Raw genomic sequence first — 19,081 nt, 5'->3', positions numbered from 1 at the left:
TTTTTTCTTTTTTTTTTTTTTGGGGGGGGGGGGGGGGGGGGGGTTCTCGTTTTTTCCTCCCCTTTTTCAATCCCACAGTGCAGTAATGTCAGATGTGACAATTGGTGTTCTAGTCACGTACGTGATAATACAGCATCTGGTTCATACGTCAGTAGTGCCGACGTGTTATGGAGAATAAAAAACCCAACACATCTTTAAAAATTTTGGCCAGGAAACTCATCCTTCAGACTATATCGATCGATTAAAATTAGGCTTATCTAGTCAAAATTCTCAAACCCGGGACAGACTATAGAACATTTGGCAAGATGAGGACAATTGAAAGAGATTGACATATGAAGGGGACAGCGTGGCTCAGCGGTACGGCCTTTGCTTCCTACCCGATAGGTACCGAGTTCAATCGCACTCGCTTCACGGTCAAAGGGACTAGGATCGATCCCTGGCCCTCCTGTCCACCCAGCATTTGTTGAGTGGCGAGGTCTGTTAGTTCTGGCAGAAAGTATTTTTCCAATAAACTAGCGTTCTGTCCAAAGGGAAGCGAGCAATTGCTATTGTCCGTTCAACCCTACAGCAACCGGAATGAACTACGGCTCCATGAGCGCATTAAAACATGACGCAAAATATTGTCCATTACAACAATGTTAAACTAGGCCCATAAGTAGGTTCGGATGTCAGACCTGCATATATGCACACATCGGCCCTGACGGATTACTATCAGACCTCCAAATAAGTGCACGTTGATCGTGATCCAACGGATTTCATCACTAAATCTTCTTGCGTATTTCTATCGTGAATTGCGAATCAAACCCTCCCCTTGGGGTAGAAAAATAAATGTGCCACGTTGTTACAATTTATGCAAAGATCGATTTAGACATGTGTAACGTTTTGTGAAACTACACACTACACACTACTACTGGTGCCCGTCATTTAGTGTGTTGAATATCTTAAAATTTAATCTTTTTTTTTTCTTTCTTACTTATTTCCTTTAACCCTCACCATACCAACTACATGAAAATCGTCACATTAGTTACGATACAACCAACATTTTTCTTATTCAAATTTCTATTGTACATCATAAAATCTAAAGAAAATGAACAGTGTGTTGTAGATAGAGTATATTTTGCTACAGAATTTATGTAGATAAATCAAGAACTTTACTGCTATTGTGATTGAGTGATAAAAAAAATATATTTTTGTGTTAGTTGGTGTGAAGTTTTGGGGAAAATCCTGGAAATGGCTGGTAAGGAGAGAGTTAAAAAGGGGGGGGGGGGGCGATTTGGGTATCTGTAAATTTCTATTGACCCTTGACCAACGTGTGTTTATATGCAGGTCTGATAACTCAAACCGCTAAGCGCTCATCGTTTGTTATAATGGAAATAGGCCCGGCCCTACTCTCAAACCAACGCAAAAATATTATTGTCCATTACTACAATGTTAAATCATGGCTCATCATAATTACGTTTGGTTGTCAGACCTGTAAATATATGCACGTCGAACCAGTGTCCTGTATAGTATAGTCTATATCATTTTCGACAATCAAATAAATTGACAACAGCGAAATTAAACGGTCAGAACACCGGTTTTATGACACTGAGTCACACTCGGCTTCATTTATCACATGGGTTATCACGTGATTTATTTGTATGATCACATGATTGGATTCTTGCGAAATATCAATTTAAAACAAAGCGACAATAATTGATTTTATTCGTTTTTTGTTTTCCGAGCTCACATGACTTTTATTATTGCTGACACGCGGTATCGGAAAAGATGGGTATTTTGTACAATTGGATGTTAATTAGCTTGTGTGTGAGTGTATATATGTATATATTATATATATATATATATATATATATATATATATATATATATATATGTGTGTGTGTGTTGTGTGTGTGTGTGTATGTGTGTGTGTGTGTGTTTTAAGGCGTGAGTGAGTAGGTTGTAAAATAATCACGAGTTCTAATAATTGGAAATACTTGACAAAGAAATCATTTATACTACCGTATTCTGAAGAGAAAAAAAAAACAACAAAAAAAAAGAAACACGAATTTTTAATTTTAGCCAGAACACTCTTCCTTCAAATATCGGCCAATTTAAATGACCCTCATCTTGGCTAAAACTCTCAAACCTGGGACTTCGGAAAGTCCCAGGTTTGAGAGTTTTAGCCAAGACGAGGGTCATTTAAATCGATCGATATTTGAAGAACGAGTTTTCTGGCCAAATTTTAAATACGTGTTTTTCTGCTTTCAAACTAAGGTAGTATTATATACACAAGCCGTTACCATTCAAATCACGTAGAATTGGCACATGTGTTATAGAATTATAACAATTTAAAGTGGAAATTACAATCCTTTGTTTGTGTTTCTATAGATAGTATGCGCTTGGCTAAGAAGCTCATAACATTGCCATCCGGAAGTATAACGGACCAACACACAAAACTGTGTGTATCCATGAACGTTTATAGTCAGGTTAATACAGTTCAGTGAGCATTACTCATAAACGCGGATGGCAAAAACAATAAGAAAGACCTGAGTGACGTCATCTTCGAACTATCTATAGAATGTGCGACATAAAAAAAATAATTACGCCCTTCCGCTACGGCATCACAAGATACGCTCGCCTGTGTATTTCTCTTTCATGAAGGAATAATTATAGATAATCCATCAAACAAGATGTCTGATGTCAACAGGAATCACCCATGTTGTCCGAAGAGAGCAAATCGCTTTACAAAGGGTCCCTGACTTACAGCAACACTTAACGTGTAAGACGAGACATGCCGCCTCTTAGACGATATTACATGTTTTTGTGTTTGACAGAGACAACGCTGTTAACGGCCAGGCACTCATTTCATACCCGAGTACGGTGAGTTAATGTGAGTAAATAGCCTTTTTTTCAAGGACTCAACTATGCGCCATTCAGAGCGAGACTAGAACCCTGGGCCTTCCGACCCGAAGGCGAGTGTCATACCTCAAGACCACATAACCTCACATTTAACATTTATCGGGTTCATTTCGACGTCATACCGTGTTGAGACGACGGGTTACTTTCTTTTTTATTTATCTTGCTGACTCACACAAACACAAACAAGACTCATCAGGTGTCAAAGTCTGTAGTTTGTTTTGTTTTGTTTTGTTTTTGCACCCGTGACATTGTGAGCGTGAGCGTGAGCGTGAGTGTGAATGTGAGTGATTTTTGCATTACTCTGACAAAAGTTGCTTAGTTATTTATTGGGTTGTATTTGTGTGTATGTGTGTGTGTGTGTATGTGTGTGTGTGTGTTTTTTTGTTTTTTTTTTGTTTATTTTGTTTGTCTTTTTTTGTGTTGTCTGTATGCTGTTTTTTGGAGGGCGGGGGGGAGGAATGGTTTGGTTGTACATGTATTTCGTTTATTTTATTTTTATTTTATTTTTATTTTATTTTATTTTATTTTATTTATTTATTTATTTATTTATTGTTTAATGCCACGAGTACATATAACATTAGCAGGCCTGATCACCGTCCACAATTCACCAGTCACAAGCTGTTACTCTGCACACAAAAACTCGTATTTAAAAATTTAGCCAGAAAAGTCGTCCTGCATAAATGACCCTCTTTTGAAAAAAAAACAAAAAACAACCTCAACTATCAAACCTGCGACATCACGACGTCCCAGGTTTGAGAGGTTTTTTTTTTTTTGACAAGCTGAGGGTCATTAAAGTTGATCGATATTTGAAGGACAAATTTTCTCTCCAAATTTTTAGATACGAGATTCTTTTGCATAGTACTGCTGGTACTTGGTTTATTGTGGGGCTTGATTTCACGTTTTGGAACAAACCAACGCAAAATAGACTTGCAAATACAATATGCTCATATATATTTCTCATTCCTGAGGTAAATATATAAATATGAAGTGAAGGTTTTCTGATCAAAATGAAAAAAAAATGTTTTATGCCGATGTACACATGTTTGAAGGTCTGATAACCGAATACAATTGTAGGCCTGATTTGACATTGTTGTAATGGATAAAATTGTACGTTGGTTTGAGTGGATATCTATTACAACAATGAGATCATAACAATGTATGGGTTATCAGACCTGTAAATTAGTACACGTTGGTTTGAGAGTATTTCCATTACAACAATGAGACCATAACAATGTAGGTTATCAGACCTGCGAATAAGTACACACCGTGTACTGCATTGTCAGTTTTATTTATAGTTTGGTGTAAGATGGTGCAGTTTATTTAGTCATCGCCGTCATCCATTGAGTAGAAGTACAACCATTTCCGGTCTCCTTCTTAGAAAGTAGAACAATGCTGTTGTTGTTTGTTGTTATGATCACTGTCAAGGTCATTTGCACTACTTCATTACTATCATCATCATCATCATTATCATCATCATCAACATCAACATCAGCATTATCATTATCTATCTTTATCTTTTTTTTTCTATCCCTCTCTGTGTACTCTCTCTCTCTCTCTCTCTCTCTCTCTTTCTCTCTCTCTCCCTCTCTATCTCTCTCTCTTTATTTCCCTCTCTATTTCTCTCTCCCTCTATCTATCTGTCTGTCTATTTATCTTTATCTTTCTCTCCCTCCCTCTCTCTCTCTCTCTCTCTATCTCTCTCTACCCCCCTCTCTCCCTCTCCCTCTCTCTCCCTCTCTTCTTTCTCTCTTTCCATCACACACACACTCTCTCTCTCTCTACATCTCTCCCCCCCTCTCTCTCTCTCTCCCCTCTCTCTCTCTCTCTCTCTTATTACTCTCTCTCTCTTATTACTCTCTCTTTCTCTCTCTCTCTCTCTCTCTCTCTCTCTCTCTCTCTCTCTCTTCTTATCTATCTCCAAATCAAGTTCACCCATATAACCAGACAAATTACTTGACCCCATGTATCTGGAGACAAAGAAAACAGACATTGATACTTCCATGACATGATATACGACAACGAACAAAATTCTTTGTACTGAAAATGATTAGGTCAAGACGAGTGGGTCATGTGAGCCGTAGGGCTGCCAGATGGCCAGTGTTCCTTTTGGCCAATTTCGACTTTTTCCGGCCAAATAGAACCACGCGTAGCCAAACACCACTAAATTTTGACAATTTTTCGTATTTTTACGGAATTCAGTATGTTATAAACCCTCATTATATTTTCCAATCAACTTTTAAATAGAGAGAAAAAAAGGTAATACACAATGTCTTTTAACTGGAGTTCAACACTGAGAACGGAGTGGATTTGTCTGTGTGCGTAAAAGATTTTAGCCCCCTACTAACACGAACACACCGACCCCCTTTAAAAACTCATCAGTTTTGATAAACGAAAGATTAACAATGCAATTTATTTTTTGTTTATTTGTTTGTTTTTAATTGAAAAAAAATATATTATTAGAAAGACTATTTTTTTATGTGGCCACGGACGTGGCAATCTGGCAGCCCTGCATGTACGTATCTATCACATTTAGCTAAGTGGAGTGAGAGTGCAATATAATCCAACATGAGTATAACTTGACCTACTCCACTGTAAGGGAGATAACTCATTAAATTATTTGTTACTGTCAAGTGATGATTAGAGAATACGAGGAGTTCATACACGTTTGAATGGTAGATAGTTAGATAGATAGATAGAGAGAGAGAGAGAGGAGAGAGAGAGAGAGAGAGATAGATGGACGGATAGATAATAGATAGATAGATAGATAGATAGATAGATAGATAGATAGATAGATAGATAGATAGATAGATAGATAGATAGATAGAAGATAGATGATGAGATAGATAGATAGATGGAAAAGATAGATAGATGATAGATAGATAGATAGATAGATAGATAGATAGATAGATAGATAGATAGATAGATGGATGGATGGATAGACAGATAGATAGATAGATACATAGATAGATAGATAGATAGATAGATAAGGGGATGGATGGATATACAGATAGAGAGCTCTTGATAGATAGATATATATAGATTGAAAATGCACTGTCAGTTTTATGATCAAAGGGAAATAATTGTGTAATTTTTAATTTTATAGCTTTTGAAACGGAGTTATCTACCTGCAATTAGGAGTGAAATGTGATTTATTTCTTCTTGTGGTATTGTATTGGACCGGAGAGTCCAGAGTCCCAGTCTTCCCTTGAGCCGCGCATAATTCAGTCCTTGGACAAGCCTCTTTACTCATATTCTTTCACCGTACTCAGGTGTAAAATGAGTATCTGGCCGTGAACAGCGTTGTCTCTGTCCGAAACGAAAAATGTAATATCACCTGACAGGCGTCATGTCTCGTCCTACATATTAAGAGTTGTTGGCTATAGAACCCCTGTAAAGCGCTTTGAGCACGTTTAGTGGATAGTGCGCTATATAAAAGCTCGAGTATGTAAAATAAAATCGTTTCTCATTACGTCATGAAGGAATCTCGACGGAAAATTTACGTATTTTCGAAATGATTAATCTTTTTATTTTCGTTCCTTCGCGCTTCCGGGTTTTCATTTTAACCCGTCTTTTATTTCATTTGTCAACAAAACAACTCATATGAATAAAAAAGGTGAGAGATTCATATTCATCGACACGCACTTCTCGGGAATGAGATTAGCGGAAGAGTAGCGTCCCTTGATTGGAAGTCACGAGCGGAAAAGTTATTAGAGAGAGAACGTCATGTTGGTTGTGCGGCATGAGACACTTCACCGTAAGCGAGGACGAGAGAGACGCATGCGCATAACCATTTTGACGCTCTCTCTGTAAGGTGACGTCCAATCAAGGGACGCTACTCTTCCGCTAATCCCATTCCCTATTTGATGAGAATAAGGAGAAGTAAATATATTTCCATCTCCATTTTTTTCTCTTTAAATTTCTATCAAATCCTTTTTTTTTTCTTCTCCGACAGAACGACTCTAATCGACAACGCCGACGACAAAGAGTTCATCGAACTCAATGGAAAGGCCACGTCCAATGGCGATTCGGCCACCAAGGCCACCGCCACTCTCCTGCCGGAGGCCAGCCCTGTCCCCAACGGAAACAGTCATCACAAGGAGAAGCAGGATATCCCCTTCTCCAAGAAAACCATCCTCAAGAACATCTTTGTCGGCTGTACTTCCTTCGTCTTTCTATTCACGGCTTTTGGGGGAATCTCCAATCTTCAGACTAGTCTAAACAGAGAGGAAGGTAAGGACCCTATATACGTGGCCTTCGTAAAGTTATGGCCTGGTACTGACCAAAAAATGACGTCAAAATGCCACTCTTTTGCCACAAAAGAAAACAAATCGTGAGTTGTATTCAATAGTTCAACCAATGGGACCACTTGTTTCCATGAGCTCTACTAACGACAACTCACTAGACGGTACAAAAACCAAAAAATGACGTCAAACTGCCAGTCCTTTTGGATTTCAGTTTCAGGCTATAACATAACGATGGCTACGCTGATACTGACCAAATAATGACGTCAAACTGCCAGTCCTTTTGGATTTCAGTATCAGGCTATAACATAACGATGGCTACGCTATATATCTATATTTAGAAACACAAACAAAAACACTTGAGCTTTTATGTAGCGCAATATTTATCCATTTAATGTGCTCAATGCAATTTATAAGATACATGTTGAAAAATCTGAATCAACGTCTCAAAATTGTATTTTATAAAAATATAATGAGCTTTTATATAACGCAATACCCACTAAACGTGCTCAATTGCGCTTTACAACGGGTCCCTGACAAACAGCAACATGCAACAAGTAGAACGAGATATGACATTTTATTCAAAATTACAGCATCTAATGTTCCATAATTTCTTCCTTCCATCCTAAGGCATCGGGTCCATCAGTTTGTCTCTAGTCTACGCCAGTATTATCTTCTCCTGTTTCCTGCCAAAATTTCTGATAGCCAGACTGGGTTGTAAAACGACTTTGGCTGTGTCTATGCTCGGCTACATCTTGTATATAGCAGCAAATTTCTACGCCGTTCAAGGTAAGTAACTCTGTTTGAAGCTATTATAGATAGAATGAAGTTGAAGTCACTCGGGTCTTTGTTATTGTTTTTTGCCATCCGTGTTTATGAGTAATTCTCACTAAACTGTATTAACCAGACTACAAACGTTTAAGGTTACATATAGTTTTATGTGTTGGTCCGTTATACTTCCGGATGGCAATGTTGTGAGCTTCTTAGCCAAGCGCATACTATATATATTTGCGTTTAATCCAGTTGTTTGTATTTAACAAGGATTTATAGACTGTAGGTATGAAATCAAAAGATCGTTGTCATCATAATTATCATCATCATCATCATCATCATCATCATCATCATCATCATCATCATCATCATCATCATCATCATCATCAACTTCATCATCATCATCATCATCATCATCATCATCATCAACATCATCACCATTATCAATCGACAAAGCATCTTCCAGTTTAAGACTGTGCGACCAAACTAAAGAGTCATTCTAATTGATCGGGATCTTAAGTAAACATTTAATTTTCTGGCCATTTTGACAATACGGCGTTTTGTCATAGGACGATGTACCTGGCTTTCTCTGCAATAGCCGAAAATGCTGGGTCACCTCCAACCGTATTTTGACAGGACATCGCAGAACCGCAGCTAACATGCATAGATGGAATCTGAGAGAATCAGATGCATGCCGTCATTGCCAAGGAGGCCCTGAGACAATGGACCACATCGTCATCCACTGCCCAGTGACAAGCCTATCAGGAGGCTACGAGACAGCCTATAAGGCAGGAAAAGAATTTGAAGAATGGATTAAAAGATTCAAAATAGAGGTGTAGCCATTCGATACTATTATAGGACGATGTCATTTGCAATGACAATTTCACAATGCCAATACTTTCCAATTGTATTTTGGCCACCTAAACTGGCAAAGTGACGACAAACATTGGATGTCTCTCATTCCTGAGCTTTTAAAAAAAAGGAAAAAAAAATATTGTATTTTGGCCGAAAAACTTTCACAACTTACGTTCAAAGACTTAGCGTTTCATAAAGGCTAAACTGAAAGTTATCAGAAGACTTGTTACGTCATAGATCTATTTTTAGTTCATTTTTTAATATCTGACAAGATTTTGAATTCTTCAAGTTTTAAATGATAAAACCTGTAAAGGTCTGAAAAGGTGTGCAGCGACGTGTCCTTATTTTCAGGTCTGATAACCCAATTCCATTACCGGATCATTGTTGTAATGGAAATCTCAAAAAAAAAAAAAAAAATAATAATAATAATGACCCAAAATATTGTCCATTTAAACAATGTTATACTAGGCCCATAAATGGGGTGGGATGTCAGACCTGAAGGTATGAGACGTTGGTGTGTGTAAAACAATGACAGATATAGCAGAAAGAAAAATACAAGAAAAAAATTAACCCAAAAAAAAACATCTTGCTTCGACTGTTTACATTTTTTAATGTTTTTGTTTGTTTCAGGGACCATGTTCACTGCCGCCATTTTTGTCGGCGTAGCAGCAGCACCGTTGTGGACGGCAAAGTTTACCTATCTTACCCAGAGTGGAGTGTGGTACGCCAAATTAACAAAACAAGATAAGGAAATCGTTATCAATCGATTCTTTGGATTCTTTTGGCTTTTCAATCAGTCATGTGAGTAATTATGTTATCTATTATCACCATTGTCGTTATTAATATCGTTGTTTCCATCATCATCATCATGATCATCATCATCATCATCATCATCATCATCATCATCATCATCATCATCATATCATAATAATATAATAATAATAATAATAATAATAATAATAATAACATAATATAATAATATAATAAATCAATAATAATAATAATAATATAATAATAAAATAATAATAATAATAATAATAATAATAATAATATAATAATAATAATAATAATAATAATAATAATAATAATAATAATATAATAATAATAATAATGATAATAATAATAATAATATAATAATAATAATAATAATAAATAATAATAATAATCATAATAATAATAATAATAATAATAATAATAATAATAATAAAATAATAATAATAATAATAATAATAATAATAATAATAATAATAATAATAATAATAATAATAATAATAATAATAATAGTAATAATAATAATAATAATAATAACAATAATAATAATAATCATAATAATAACAATAATAATAATAATCATAATAATAACAATAATAATAATAATCATAATAATAATAACAATAATAATAATAATCATAATAATAACAATAATAATAATAATCATAATAATAATAATAATAATCATAATAATAACAATAATAATAATAATAATAATAATAATGATAATAATAATAATAATAAATGGCGTTTATATAGCGCTTTACCCCGCTGTCACAGGCTCTAATCGCTTTACAGTGATATAAAACAAAACATGAGACCCGGTTTTGTTGGTCTACAAAACCAAACTACTCAAAAATTCACTGTTTGTTCACATCCCAGGTCAGATATGGGGCAATCTGGTAGCATCTCTCGTGTTCACACCCACGCCAAGCCAAGAGAACGAAACATCTGTTGACAACCCTGTCTGTGGGGCACAATTCTGTGGCGGGAACGTCTCGGGCAATTTCGAGCAGGACAAAGTAAAGGTACGCTATGACACGTGACACGGAAATTCGGCTTTTCTCTGTGACATAGATTTATATAATATATTATCAAAAATAGATGGTCAACGAAGGTTTTTTGTTTGGTTTTTCTTTTTGGATGCTCAAAAGAAAATCATTAATAGGTCTTTACTTTATGTCTTGGTGCCAAGTGTCAATTCAATAAATTGCTTCTTTCTTTATATATATATATATATATATATTGAATCGTGTTGGATACAAATATGGTACGACTAACAAGCAACAACACACAACAAACCAAACTCATGTAACACACAGTCCTGACAATGGCCAAAAAAGGCATGAAACATCTATGTAGACTGACTCCCAACATTGTGGTAAATATTAAAATAATATATATATATATATATTGATTCAGCCAAATACAGAGGGCATACACCATCTTCACTTCCAACAACATTGAATCAAGATCTCAAAAAATATCTAATGCATTTAGAAACAACAACCAATAAACTGATTTCAACAACACAAGGAAACATCCAACTGCCTCAGCACCTTAACATACATGATGACATTCTGAAGCTAAGAACACTTGCACTAGACAGAGATTTATGGAGGGAGATTACTAGCTGGATAATAGAAACAGACTGACAAACTCGAAATAAAGCACACATTCACGGCAAGCGTCCATAAAGACTGCGCAGCCATATTTATTATTATTATTATATAATTGATTAAGGGGAGGTTTGGGTCTAATTATTCGGAAAATCCTTCAAAAATTTGATTTTACGATTTTGGTGGAAAATGATATTTTATTATCTTAGATATAATATAATTGAAGTCCAAATTCTTAAAGTAGACTATAAAGGCACGAAAAACACAGTCGAAAATGGTACAGGTAGTAAGAAATGTGTGAAAAACGGGAAGCAATTTTGCTATTTTCTCAATATGTAAGTTTTCTAAGGGTATGGGAAACTGTGTCAAACGTTTCTCAGAATCTATTCAATGAAATTGTCTGAAAATTTCCACATTTATCACAGAGATAATGTATTATGTCACCATAGAGGGATTTTTTTGATAAGATTTGTGAATTTTAAATTATAATCCTAAATCTGAATTTTTTACATAAATTTTGTCATAACATTTTGATTCTCAACTTTGTAATGATCTAATAAAAATTCCATAAGCTAAAGCCGTAAAATCTCTCTATGGTGACACACTATGGTACAATGTTGACAAGAGGGAAGAATATGGAGGTCATTCCTTCATTAGTTTTTGTGGAACGTTTGCCACAAGATTGTTATATTTTTTGATGTCACACCCCCAAATTAGATTGCAAAATGGGTATCAACACAGATAATTAAAATTTTTCACCATAAATGTTGTTTTTTAACGTATATTGACGATACAGAATGATTAAAACCGCCCAATATTGGTAATTAAATTTTTTTTAGAAAAGACCCAAACCGCCCCTTAAGGGGAGTTAGTTACATTCCTCCAAGACACCTCTAAACGACTTCCCTGATGACTCCAGGAATTCTGGACGAAACAACGTTGTTGGAGAATGTGTAAAAGATCGAGGGGATAATAAATATATGATGGCACTGCTCTGTCAACTAAACTTTCTTCGAAGAAGGTCGCTCTCAAATACTTTTTTCCCCTTTTCTTTGATTAGGTGTACACAGCTCTGGGCATCTACGTGGGATGTTCCATCATAGCCATGTTGATCGTGGCCATTTTGATGGACCCGATCAACCTGGACAACGAGGACACAGAGGAAAACAAGAAACTCAACCCCAAGCTGTTACTGGCCACCATCAGACACCTTTACAAATCTCCTATACAGATGATGTTGGTGGCCATTACCATCTACGGGGGATTGGAGAAGGCATTCGTCATGGGCGATTTCACACAGGTAACAAAACCTAACAATGTTTGTGCGGCTATGTGGTCTAGTGGTATGACACTCGCTTTCGGATCGGAAGGCCCTTAATTCGAGCCTCGCTCCGCGCATAGTTGAGTCCTTGGAGAAGGCTTTTACTCACATTCGGTACAAATGAGTACCTGGCCATGAACAGCGTTGTCTCTGTCCCGAAAAATTTTTAATATCGCCTAACAGGCGTCATGCTAAGTGTTGCTGTTCGCCAGGGACCCCTTGTAAAGCGCTTTGAGCACATTTAGTGGATATTGCGCTATATAAATGCTCTATAGATAAACGTAGCAATGTTATGAATATTGTTTTACCCTTACGTTTTTATTAATGACATTGATGCGCGAGGCAAAAGTGCAGAAAAGTAGAGAGTGGAAGCGATCTATATTCAGGATTTCGTCCAACCGAGTCATCAATCACATGATTTGTTGCCGTCCAACGATTGGATATTTCTTAACAAATGTAAAATGTAAACACGCTGCTTTGTTTATTATGAAAGTTGAAAATACCCATGTGTCAAGCTGATCAAAATGACCAATCGTGATGTTAGATATTTCAAAAGCTGTGAATACTTTTCACTATGTGGGCCACTTTGAGCACATTTTGCATTGTGACCAATGGCCCCGAGCACATGGTAAGGTAATATAGATAGAACGAAGTTGACGTCACTCAGGTCTTTGTTTTGCTTTTTGCCATCCGCGTTTATGAGTAATTCTCAGTAAACTGTATTAGCCAGACTATAGACATTCAAGGTTACACATAGTTTTGTGTGTTGGTCCGTTAGATAGTTTGCGCTTTGCTCAGAAGCTCATAACATTGCCACCCGGAATATAACGGCCCAACACACAAAACTATGTGTAACCTTGGCCTTTTGTAGTCTGGATAATACAGTTTAGAATTACTCATCAACGCGGATGGCAAAAAGCAATAATAAAGACCTGAGTGATGTCAGCTTCATACTATCTATCCCCATTGATATGTTTTTCTTGATTCGATCTGTTTGGAGTGACCAGTAACCTGACTGTGTATGTTTTCCCATTGTGTCCCCCAGGCGTACATCAGCTGTTCCCTGGGTATCTGGAATCTTGGCTACGTCATGATCTGTTATGGAGTCGTGGGAGCTCTGTGTTCTCTGCTCTTTGGGAATCTCGTCAAATATGTCGGACGCATCCCTTTCTTTGTGCTGTGTAAGTTGGTTTGGGTTTTTTATTTCTTCTGATTGTTGTTTGTTTGTTTGTTTTTTAGTATTTTTTTTGTTTTGTTTTGTTTTGTTTTTAAAAAATTAATGTGTTTTGTGACTAACTATTTTTTCCATCTAAAAGTTAGTAATGTATTCATGTCTTTATTGTTTTGTTGTTGTTGGCTGAAGAAGGGTTTTGAGTCCGAAACGTTCCGTGTTTGGTATTTTATTTTTTTAAAGCTGTTCTATTCATTTTTGTTTATGACGTTTTACAGTCCACAGCTTCTCGCAGCTTTGTATCACTAAAAATAGCAAATGTTTCAGTAAATGACATAATCAGTCGGATGGTGAAAAGGTTTGAACTGAGATATTGCCAAGTTTAGTTAGAAAATCAATTTTTATCCAAAATGAGTTCTTGTCTTAAAGGATTAAATCAAACCTTTTCGTACATCTTCGGGAAATAATTTTATTTCTAAATATTCTTTTTACAGCTAGTCAAGTTAACAAAGTATGAAATTTGAGAAAAGTTGCTGGATACCTTCCCCATACATCTGACCATAACTTCATGAAAAATCACCCGATTTACTTCAAATAAAGATTAAAATGATCTGGGGAGCAAATTCTTTCAGAAAATGCAAATCCAAAATTTTCACCTTCCGACTGATTGTGTCATGCACTGACACATTTATCTTTCTCACCCATTCCAGTGTTCGTGGTCCACGGAGGTCTACAGATCGTACTACTGGTGTGGGAACCCAAAAAAGACGAAGTTGTTCTGTTTTATGTGTTTGCTGGTCTGTGGGGTGTCGGGAGTATGGTCATTTCAACACAGCTCAATTGTAAGTGGTCATTTGTGGGGTGTCGGGAGTATGGTCATTTCTACACAGCTCAATTGTAAGTGGTCATTTGTGGGGTGTCGGGAGTATGGTCATTTCTACACAGCTCAATTGTAAGTGGTCATTTGTGGGGTGTCGGGAGTATGGTCATTTCTACACAGCTCAATTGTAAGTGGTCATCTGTTGTCGTTGGCGATGAAGACTCGTGGATTTAACTCTTTCCTTACCGATCTTTTTCAGTACTTTCCCAAAATGGCAGGTTTACCCAGAAGCTTTTTAAAAAACTCGAACAATCTCTCTACAAAACAACTTTATGTTCTTATTAAATAAACGATCATTCTTCAAATTTTGTGATGTACAAAATAAATCTGAATATAAAAAATGTACATTGTGTCGTAACAAATGTGACCATTTAGCAGCAGGTGGTGAGGAGAGGGTTAAAGCAAACCTCAAGCTCAGCTTGATTCAATTTTTGTCATTTAGAATCATTTTTAGGGTAATTCTTTATCACCATTTTCCAGATTATCATTCATTGTCATCATCATCATCATCATCATCATCATCATCATCATTATCATCATCATCATCATCATCATCATCATCATCATTATCATCATCATCATCATCATCATCATCATCATCATCATCATCATCATCATCATCATTATCATCATCATCATCATCATCATCATCATCATCATCATCATCATCATCATCACCGTCATCCCTATTACAATCGTCACTATCATCATGTTCAAAAATGACTATAAAATAAATGACCTTTATTCATCCTTACTCCTATTTTGATTAACGTAATTCTATATTAATTTTTTTCCACAGCTTTATATGGGGAATTTTTCACAGAAAACAGCGAAGCAGCTTTTTCAAACTTCAGACTATGGGAGGCTGTAGGATTTGCCGTATCGTACGCGTACAATAGCGCTCTGTGTACGGATGTCAAACTGTACATCTGTATGGCTCTACTGTGTCTAGGGATGATAGGATACGGTGCTGCTGAGGTCACGTTCAGACGAAACAAAAGACGCAATGCGGAATCTCCCCAAAATACGATGGATACGCTAGTCAATAACAGTGAAGAAGGATGAACAACTCCATCACGCCAGTAACTTGGGGCAATATTTATCATTATGTCTGGTATCGATTCCAAACAAATCCCAACCTTTCGCAACACAGGCCGTAAGCCGTAAGCCGTATCCCGTAACTCTCACGTGATCAGCTTATTATGACTCACCACTTCAAAAAAAAATGTATTGTGCCTGAGAAGTGGGAGGGGGGGGGGGTTAAGACATAAATTGAATTGATATGCGCTTAGATAAAATGCTCACAACATCCACCAGCCGGTTGTTGTTTATTTTATTGAGGCAAACGAATATCGGTTTTTCAAAATGCAAGAACCGAAATCTAATGACTAGGATAAACTTGAAGTGTTGTTTTGATTTTTACTTGACGTTAGCATTATCATTGTTATCATCATAACCATCATCATCATCATCATCATCATCAGCGTCATCACAATAATCTCGCTTTATTGTGTGAAAGTTATGCGTCTTTAACTGACATTAATTTTATAATTATAATCGCTATGGTCACCATCATAATCATAGCAATGTTTGTATGTTTTTTTCGTTAATGATGATAATGATGGTTATGGAGATGATGATGATGATGATGATGATGATGATGATGATGGTGATGCTGACGATGATGATGTTTATGATGATGATGATGGTGATGATAATGAACGCTCGGACATACACAAGTTGTTTCCGATCCAATAAAGACCAAACAATGTTAGTGCCAATTTTAACGTTGTTGTTTTGTTTGTTTGTTGATTTTTGTTGTTGTTTTTTTTTGTCTTGTTTTGTTTTGTTTTGTTTTTGTTTTTGTTGTTGTTTTTTTTTTTGTTTCTTTTAATCGTAAACTTCCAATTAGTTTCCAATTGATTTAGTTTGTTTCATGCAAATGTGAAGTGTCTGGTTTAATTAATGTGTATTGCCAAATGTGTCGCAATTATCGCCGTTAGGCGTGGCGATTACCGAATTATAGCCTAGAAGAATATCTTGTGATATTTTATCGCCACATTAAAATAAAATCCCCTACGTCATGCTGATTATTTTGTTAATGTAGTTCACACGTCACATGGCATTTACTTATATTCAAATTAGCTGATCGAATGATATTTTACGTCGTACGTCTTACGATCTACGGTCTACGTCATGTGTTGCGCAAGCTTTCTAATAATTCATGAATATTGTTTTTCAAGATATTTATTTGATTTATACAGGATGAATTTGTTTCCTGTTACACTTTGAATAGCGTCCTGTGCATGGATTCAATTCGTTACAATTTTTAAGGATTCAATCGATTTGTCGAATATACAACACGAGAAATTATACTTTGATAATAAAAATATATTTATTCCCTTTAATCTTTCCTCAATGAGAGAGGATTGTGCGCAACGTTCATTCTTTAAAGGCTTCAAATCAGAAGGAATGTTTTTTCGTAAATGTGACCCGTCGCCTCAAAACGGTATTAAGTCGGGATGATCAAAGTACTGAGATTAGAATCTATGACCAAAAACATCAGACTTTGGTTGAGTCCATGTATGGATTATTGAAGAAAAAATATAGAATTTTAAAGTGATGAAAACCGACATTTCATTTTCTTGACCAGTTAAGCTTAAAATTGACCTTTCAGCATCTTGTTCATCCCAACATAATACCGTTTTCAGACGATGGGTCACAAATGTCCTCGGGCCTTTCATCAATTTAGACATCTCTGCAATCGTGGGTCCCGATAGCTCATTTAATAGAGCACTCGCTTCACACGCAAAGGGACCGAGATCAATCCCGGGTGCATTCGAGATTATTTCATTTTTTGTCTGAACCCCCTGTTCACCCAGCTGTGGTTGGGTAGTTTGGGTCTGGTTAGATCTGGCGGAAAGTACTTGGCGATAGACTAGCGTCCTATCCAAGGAACAGCGAGAAATTTTTCATGTCCGTTTCACACTATCGAAACTGGGATAAACTCAAGCTCCATGGATCTCATGGCTCGGAAGGACAACTTTCAATTAAACACTGCCAGTAAAAGAAAAGAAACCCATTTGTAGAAAATCCAAACCACGCATCACAGTACAGAGATCAGCTTCGTTCGCTAATGACGACAAAAACAAATTGTTGTCTTTCAAAGTCAGAAGTCAAAGTTTATCCCGGTTTCTGTAGTCTTCAACTGATAGAAGTAATTTCTTGCAACCCTTTAGATAGGATGTTGTCTTTCTCAAGGTATTTCCTCCAGATCTAAAAAATAATAATAAATAAATAAATAAATAAAGGCAGCTAACTGGGTAGATAGTTGGGTTCGAAAAATCTGGACTGGACCTTTGCTTTTGAGGCTTTTGCTCTACCAACTGAGATATGGGGACCTGGCTGTTACGCAAAATAAATAGCACGTGTCATCGTCCAATATCTGAGGTCCAGTTATATATATATATATTATTTCAAGTATAATTATGATCAGCTTCTACACTTTCACTTCCACTTCCTGATGAGAGCAAATGCTCTAAACAACAATATTGTAGAGGTTCATCAAAATTATACTTGAAATATTTTATTGATAGCTCCGTTTATCATAAAATTGAGCACTATTATTTCATGATTTTCGTTTATTCTATATATTGAATCATGTTGGATACAAATATGGTACTTATAGTGCTCGACATGTGCAATGGAACGAATTATTATTGCAATATTTACCACAATGTTGGAGTCAGTCTGACTCTAACATTGTGGTAAATATTAAAATTAATATATATATATATTATATATAATATATATATATATTATATATATATATATATATATATATTTAGATTAATGTTTGATTTGTTGATCTCTTCCTTTTACTAGATGTGCCATTCTTCTTTTTTTTTAATTCCCAAGATCTACATTCCTCTCTAAATCAACCCTAGACAAGCCTACTGCTACGAAAAATTCGTAGTGTTGCGAACTTTAACTGCAATTTTAGAAATCCATAAACATCTCTAAGTCATTAAAACTTATTCAAAATGTTAGTTGATGCCAGACTACATTGGGGGCAGCGTGGCTCAGCGGTACGGTCTTTGGTTCGTTCCCGGAAGGTACCGAGTTCGTTACCCCCGTCGCTGCGCTATGTGGCCTTGAGCAAGTCACCTCGCCCTAGCTCAGTTTGCTGTGCTGTAAAGTATCCTTCAGAGCCATTCGGCCCATGGAGCTGGAGTTTATTCATGTTTCTATAGCGTGAAACGGACAATAGCAATTGTTTGCTATCCTTTACATATGACGCTAGTCTATCGCAAAGTGCTTTCCGCCAAATCTAACAGACTCAGCTACCCATTCACTGCTGGGTGGACAGAGAGGGGGAGGGGGGGGGGGTCAGAATAAAAAACTCGGCTGCACCCGGGATCGATCTCGGTCCCTTTGTGTGTGAAGCGAGTGCTCTACCAATTAAGCTATTGGGACCACGTAGTCTGGAATAAAGAGAGGAAAAATTCAAGTGTCTTCCCTGTGGATCAAATCCATTACTTTAGTCAAAAG

General features: G+C 36.3%; 1 protein-coding gene across 2 annotated transcripts in view; it reads left to right on the top strand.

The window, feature by feature from the left end:
- The window catches only part of LOC144977675 (UNC93-like protein), a 43,411-nt gene extending 25,803 nt beyond the window's left edge, over positions 1 to 17,608 (top strand). The window contains exons 3-10 of one of the 2 annotated variants that reach the window (XM_078923113.1): positions 6,854 to 7,131; positions 7,773 to 7,931; positions 9,399 to 9,569; positions 10,422 to 10,567; positions 12,219 to 12,458; positions 13,525 to 13,660; positions 14,361 to 14,492; positions 15,330 to 17,608. In XM_078923113.1, the coding sequence (XP_078779239.1) occupies positions 6,854 to 7,131; positions 7,773 to 7,931; positions 9,399 to 9,569; positions 10,422 to 10,567; positions 12,219 to 12,458; positions 13,525 to 13,660; positions 14,361 to 14,492; positions 15,330 to 15,595 (1,528 nt within the window). In that variant the 3' untranslated portion in view covers positions 15,596 to 17,608. The remainder of the gene's footprint in view (positions 1 to 6,853; positions 7,132 to 7,772; positions 7,932 to 9,398; positions 9,570 to 10,421; positions 10,568 to 12,218; positions 12,459 to 13,524; positions 13,661 to 14,360; positions 14,493 to 15,329) is intronic. The other variant, XM_078923114.1, reaches the window with a different exon arrangement.
- The last annotated feature ends 1,473 nt before the right edge of the window (positions 17,609 to 19,081 follow it).

Source organism: Berghia stephanieae, chromosome 7 (assembly GCF_034508935.2).
Source record: "Berghia stephanieae isolate SIO BIC M18660-M18661 chromosome 7, UCSD_Bste_1.3, whole genome shotgun sequence".
Taxonomy (NCBI): domain Eukaryota; kingdom Metazoa; phylum Mollusca; class Gastropoda; order Nudibranchia; family Aeolidiidae; genus Berghia; species Berghia stephanieae.
Note: the sequence above shows the minus strand (reverse complement) of the source record. Positions and strands in the feature narration are given on the sequence as shown.